Source organism: Culex quinquefasciatus, chromosome 2 (assembly GCF_015732765.1).
Source record: "Culex quinquefasciatus strain JHB chromosome 2, VPISU_Cqui_1.0_pri_paternal, whole genome shotgun sequence".
NCBI lineage: Eukaryota > Metazoa > Arthropoda > Insecta > Diptera > Culicidae > Culex > Culex quinquefasciatus.
In genome coordinates this window covers 152135918-152142687 of record NC_051862.1, presented here as the reverse complement: position 1 = coordinate 152142687, position 6770 = coordinate 152135918, and the positions used below count along the sequence as shown (strand labels likewise).

At 37.2% G+C, this 6770-nt stretch overlaps 1 protein-coding gene across 1 annotated transcript; it reads left to right on the top strand.

Annotated features, from left to right (window-relative positions):
- Positions 1-218: 218 nt before the first annotated feature.
- On the top strand, positions 219-2743 carry LOC6041633 (fibroblast growth factor receptor substrate 2). Its single transcript, XM_001850811.2, has 2 exons — positions 219-1996; positions 2057-2743. The coding sequence occupies exons 1-2, from the start codon at positions 551-553 to the stop codon at positions 2360-2362; spliced, it is 1752 nt and encodes a 583-aa protein (XP_001850863.2). The 5' UTR covers positions 219-550; the 3' UTR covers positions 2363-2743.
- The last annotated feature ends 4027 nt before the right edge of the window (positions 2744-6770 follow it).

The window sequence follows — 6770 nt, the reverse complement described above, 5'->3', positions numbered from 1 at the left end:
ATATCATTAAATTTATATAACTTTAAAAAAAAACTCAAAAAAATGGATGCAAATTCAAAAAGTTTTATTTTTAAAACCCTTTCAATATTTATTCCGAAAATTTCGAAAACAAAACCTTCTCGCGCGATGACAGGCCGCGCGTCTTGCGTAACCAAATTTAGAACAACAAACCCCAGCTTGCGTGCAAGTTGACCTGCGAACGAAAAGAAAAGAAAAGCGACAGGCCAGGAGGGAAGAAGAGCAAGAGCACAAATATTAGAAGATTATTGAAAATAAAATTTTCCATTTCGATTCTCCGCCGAAAAAAGACGACGAAAATACGGATTGCAAATCGGTGTGCTTGCCCAGCGGGACGATTAAGTGTATCTATTGAAGGAGTGTGGAAGCTACGATGATGGGTAGGATTTTGAGGGTGTAGGTCGTTTGGGAAATGGATCCGAACTCCCTTTCTGTTGTCATTGCTGTTGCTGGTGCGGGTCGGAAGACGATGATTTGAGACGGGATTTTTTTTGGATTTGCGGTGCGCGTAGCAGATTCCCGTTGCAAGAGAATGGGGTGCATCAATTCGAAGAAGGATATAAATGACGTACATCCGAATATTTTTCACGTCATAAACGTCGACGATGACGGCGAGCAGTTGTGGAGTGGCCAGTTGGAGGTGTCGCGGACCGAGTTGACCCTGTACCGGAAGGGGAAGGACCCGACGACGTGGCCGCTGAAATGCCTTCGGAGGTATGGGTACAACGTGGACCAATTTAGCTTTGAGGCGGGCCGGCGGTGCACGACCGGTGAAGGAATTTACGCGTTCAAGTGCCGGCGGGCGGAGACGTTGTTCTACACGGTCCAGTCGTACATCCAGGGCCGGATCTACAGCGACGAAAACACGAATCCCAACGACCCGTACCCGATTCCGGTGGCGTCGGCGGGGCCAGCCGTGCGAGGACAGAGCGTTTCGCAGAATAATACGGCGACCCGCAGCGGAACCCAGTCGAATGGGACGGGAACCGGTAACTTTGTGATCAACCGGGGTGGGATTACGACCAGCCAATCGCTTAGTCCGAACGGCACGATCCATTCGAACTCGAACCAGAGTCGAAGCACGGACACTCTTCCAAACGATCCGTATCTGGAACCTTCCGGGAACAACCGGGGAGGATTGCCACAAACGACTGTGTCTAGGTTCCAGCAGGGACTGCGGTTAAGTTCGGTTAGTAGTGGACCGATTAGTCCGGACGTGACATCCCCGGGGTCACCAAACAGCGTGACGAACATACTGGAAGTTACGACGTTAAATCCGTTGCCAGCATCGTCCGGTGCGACCAACAGCGCTCACCACGGCGTCAGTAATCTGTACCAGGAGTTCCCCATGATGACGAAGGACGGGAAAATCGTGACATCAACCGTGCACCGAATGTCGTTGGATATTCCACCGCTTGACGAAGCTCCGGGTGTCGAAGCCGACCCGGCGACCTCCTCAACTGCCGTCGACCCGCCCGACCTAGACCCGTCGCGGATGTACATGAACGTCAACATCGCGTACAACCCGGAAAGCGTCTCCAAAGCAAAAGTGAAACCTGCCAGTAAAAGTAACTCTAGTCTAATCTCCATCAACAACAACGGCGGATCGTTCGACGAGAACCAGTACCAGAACGTCAAAACGCCAACCTCCGTCGTGCCGACCATGCTGGCGCACCTCCGCATGAACTCGACCTACTCGATCGACCCGACGCGCTGCTACGAAAACCTCGAACCGGGCGAAATCAAATCCGCCGTCATCCCACGCGGCCGGTACTCCAAGCCGGACATTTTCGCCAACGTGGACCTCCCGCTGGACAGTTCCGAGCCGTGCACGCCGACCGGCACCGACCGCAAGGTGAACTACATCGAGCTGTGCCTGGACGCGTCCAACTCGTCGCACAACATCACCGCAGCGGCCGTGGTCACGTCCCCGACCGGAAGTGCTCCCACCGCGGCCAACAACAATATCGTAAATGGGGTTTGTTCGCCTTCTCGAATTTTACCTAAAACCTCTAAAACACAATCCCCCCTCTTTCAGGACCCAACCAACCCATCGGAAGCGACCGCCAACCCTAACTCGGTAGCCCCAACCGCCGCCGCCACCACCACCACCACCCCCGTCTCGTCGCAGCCGCCGCCGCCCCTGACCGGGGCCCTGTTGCCCCCGGAAAGTCCCAAAAAGGCGTCGCTCGGGTACGCGACGATCGACTTTACCAAAACGAACGCGCTCAGCAACTCGACCACGCCCTCGTCCGAGCTGGACAGCGAGGGCTCGCGCAAGACGCGCCACAACTCGACCGTCGCTACGCCGCTGGCCCGCCAGAGCAATTCGGTTAGCGATTAGGGGCGGCGGGGAGGAGGAGGAGGACAGGTAATTTATGGATTTTGATTTGGCTGGAAGGTTAAACTTACGTCTACTTCCGGGATTTAGTTGTTCATGATCTATTTTTCTGAGCATTTTTTTATACTTGTGAGATCATGGACAAACAGACGGGATTTTTTAAAGAATGCCAAACTAAGCATAACGGCCACTTCAAATTTGAATGCTGGCGCCATCATTTTTACCACTCAAATCCGGTGCTTCATTGGATTCTAAAAACCAAGGTTATCAACGATAAAATTATCGAGGTTCGATAACGATAAAAAATAAAACGTTAAATATTTTTAAAAAAAATCACAAAATACCGTACTTTCTCGAAAATACTCAAATTTTCAAAATTCGCAATATGGGTATCAAACGATTCGAAATATTGCTTGCATTTTCACTGGTTTAGAGTTTTTTTTATTATTTCCTTAAAAAAAACTCCAAAACAGTGAAAATGCAGGTAAAATTCCGCTTCGTTTGATACCCATTTTGCAAATTATAAAAATTTGAGTACTTTAAAAAAAAACGGTATTTTGTGAAAATTTTAGAATTTTATTCAAAAAACTCTCAAACATTAAAAATGCATGCAAAATTTCAAATCGTTTAATACACATATTGCGAATTATGAAAATTTGAGTATTTTCGAGAAAATACGGTATTTTGTGAAAATTTTAGTATTTCATTCAAAACAATTTAAAACAGTGAAAATGCAGCTAAAATTTCGCTTTGTTTGATACCCATATTTCAAATTATGAAAATTTTAGTACTTTAAAAAAGGACCGGATTTAGGGATTTTTTTTGTATTAATGCTTTGAAACTTAGGCCGTTGCAAATATTTTTCAAAGTTTATATCGGCCTGAACAATCAGGAAAAACAAATATTTTTTTCGAAAAACTTCAAAATTTTAATGAAAATTAAAGTTTTATCAACTGAAAATCAGTTAAAATGCATGTCCCGACGATAACGATAGCCATTATCGTTATCGTTTTGACGATAATATTATCGACGACAATTATCTCGATTAACAACCTTGCTAAAAACGAGCTTTAAGCGGAAATGTAAAGGTCAAAAAGTAAAAAAAATTAAGCTACGCATTCTTAATTTTTATTACTTTTTTTAACCTGTCTGTTTGTCTGTGAACATACCTAATGTACACAATTGTATAAATCATTTTAAAACTGACGTTTTTATTTTCAAGTTCAACTGCACAAAAAAACGCAAATCTGGAGTTTTTTTTAAAAGGTCCAGTAAACAAAATTTCCAGTTTTTGCTTTTTGGGTGTTTTTGAAACCGCCTTGAGTCAGGGGTATTAAAAAACACCCAAAAAGCAAAAACTAAAAATTTTGTTTACTGGACCTTTTTAAAAAAAAACTCCAGAAATCTAGAAAATCTATGTAATTTCATTTAAGATCATGTTTGTAAAGGCCATGTTAGCTAAATAGAAAGAAATGAAAAGAAGGTTTATTTCCGCACACGAAAAAAAATCAATACCGTATCCAGAAACTGTTCAAAAATTCTATAAATTTGCATGAAATGTTTTAAAGCCGTGTGAAGGTGGTATTCTACTGCGGGAAACGTATGTTGCTTATGTAGCGTTGATTTAAATTTAACAAAAAAAAATATAGTTTCATAAAAAAATATTTTGAGAGGGACAAAAATATTTTTGACTTTTTTATGTTGGGGTAAATTTTCAACAATCAAAACACTTTGTATTGAAAAGAGCACCAAATTTCCCCAAATTTTATTTTTTTGAATTCGGATCAAAGAAAAAAGAGGCTGATTTTATTCTTATTTTAGGTTCTAAAATAGTTAAATTTTAAATCTCACGTTTTAAAAAACCTTAAATTCAAAAATCAAAACTTCAACAATAATATCTTATACTACAAAAATATAAAATCTTCAATTAAAAAAAAAATATAATGAAATCTATAATTTGAGGACCTTAAAATTTTTTTTTTTGGTTCTCGCATTTAAAAAGTTTAAAAGTTTTAGATTCTAAAATTGCAAAAAAAATCAATTCAAATCTAAAATTTGGTAACACCAAATCACAAATTAAAAAAAGAAATGTGTATTCAACTTGTTTTCATGTTGACGCTATTTAAATATTTTATTAAACATTTTTGTGATTTTTTCAATATTGAAACTATTGGAATCTGAAATTATAAATTCTCAAGTTCCAAAATTCTAGAATTTTTAAATGTTGGAATCTAAAATTATTAGGATTTTGAAATCCAAAAATTCCCAAATTTTAGAATTTCGGCATTTTAAAATAAATTTGCGAAATGAGCCTGTATCAAATTATGATTTTAGTATTTTTAAAATTCCTGATTTAAAAAATATTCCAAATTCCATGAATGACAAAAACATTCTTTGAGTTATTTATATTTTTTTAAATAGTATTTAAAAAATACTCAGAATAGGTTACAAAAATCGAGTACTTATTTTAATTGTGAAATCAAATTTGCAGTCAGAAAAAATTGGGTAGCGTTTGTAAATTATAGCAATTTCAGTTAACTTAAAAAACAGTTTTTTCAATTTTTAAAAATAGTGCCCAAATAAAAAAAAAATTGGAAGGACTGAGAAAATTTTCTACAGTTTGCTTTTTTGAACTTTGTTGATACGGCCTTTTTTGCTGCCATCCAAAGATAAAATAAAACAGGAATCTTCTCAGTTTTGCCCAATTAACCCTAGTTTTTGATTACCGACATATAGGAAACAAATACACTCAAACCCCGATGGTTTGACACCAACTGTTGTCAAACGAACGGGGTCACTTTTTAGTTTGACACCCCTTTTACACGGAGTTCATGCACACTATAAAACGTTTGTTTTGATAGTGTGCGTGAGCGCCGTGTAAAAAGTGACAGTTCGTCACTTTTTAGTTTGACTTTGACCAACCAACGGGGGTTGAGTGTATTTCAATGTCAACGAAAAAAAAAAAAATCAATGTCAAACTTGTTGAAAAATCAAAAAAATATTAACAAAGTTCAGAAAAAAAATTTAGACATCTTTTTTAGCCCCTCGAAATTCTTTTTTTTTAAATAGTTTTTTTTTTCATCTGAATAACTGTGATTTTTTTTTTAAATTAGTTAAAAAAAGCTATTGCTTTGAAAAGGTGCACAAAACCAAAATTTTACTATAGTATTTTTATTGCAAATTTGATTTGACATAAAAAAAATGGACCACATTTTTTGACCACCTTCTATATTTTTTTTGAACAATGTTTTTTTTTTTTTTTTTTTTCAAAAAGTCATACTTGATCAAAGATTTTTTTCCTTTGTATAATTTTTGGAGTATTATAATAAATTTGTTTTTTTTTAAATCAAATTTGAGTAAAAACAAGTGATTTTAAACACTAGCAACATCAAAATTTCTTGTATCATTTTTTTAGAAGCAGTCCTCATCGACAAATTCATTCCTACAAATTTGTCGAAGACACCAAATCGATAACAAAAATCATTCAATAGATACAGATTTTTTAATTCGAACGATTACGGGTTTAAAAGCGCCCAAACGTATAAACCAGTTGTCTAACTGATGCTGACAAGCTTTTGACAGCTGTCAGTCGTTCCAATTAGCGAATTTAGTGCACATTTGACACACTCACAAACGCACAACCATTTGCTTGTTTTGTTTTCTGAAGGACGTATTAGACTACGACAAACAAACAAACAATTTTTTTGACAGTTTGGTAGTATGCCTGCGTTTGTTTGCAGAAATGTCAGCCGGCATATACATTCAGTTTTGTTTGCGAGTTTGACAAACTGTCAAACACGAAAAAGCGCGAATTTATTTGTTTGTCATAGTCTAATGCGTCCTTGAGCTGCTATTCATACAAAAAGGTGGGATTTATAATTGTTATAGTTATAATTATTGAAAGGTTATATTTTGAATAGTAATTTTCATTTAAATTTTCAATAATTCTTTTATTTTATTTAGATTGTTTTGAAATTTAATCTTTTAAGATAATCAAAAGGCAAAATAGAAAAAAGGTTTGAAAAATAATAATAACTAAAACAAGGTGAGAACACATCAGTGTAACTTTAAACAGTTTTTCGCGTACGGAAATAAACCTCAAGTTTGAAAAAAAGGACAATTAATTTGTTATAAACCAAATGCTACAGTTAGAAGCGAGAAAATTTATAGATTCGATTATCCAGTTCAAATTTCCATAGATTTAATTGAAGTTGTCATGATATTTATACTTCTATTTGAAATTGTGATTGAATAAAGCATCATTGTTGAACAAGATATTTTAGCTGATATTTTAAATACCACATGCAAATCTTGCCTAATACTGATTTACGTTTGAAACAAGCTTTATAAAATAATACGTCAACGCTGCACAAATGTCGATTGATTTTTACTTTTTATCTGTTTACCAGTA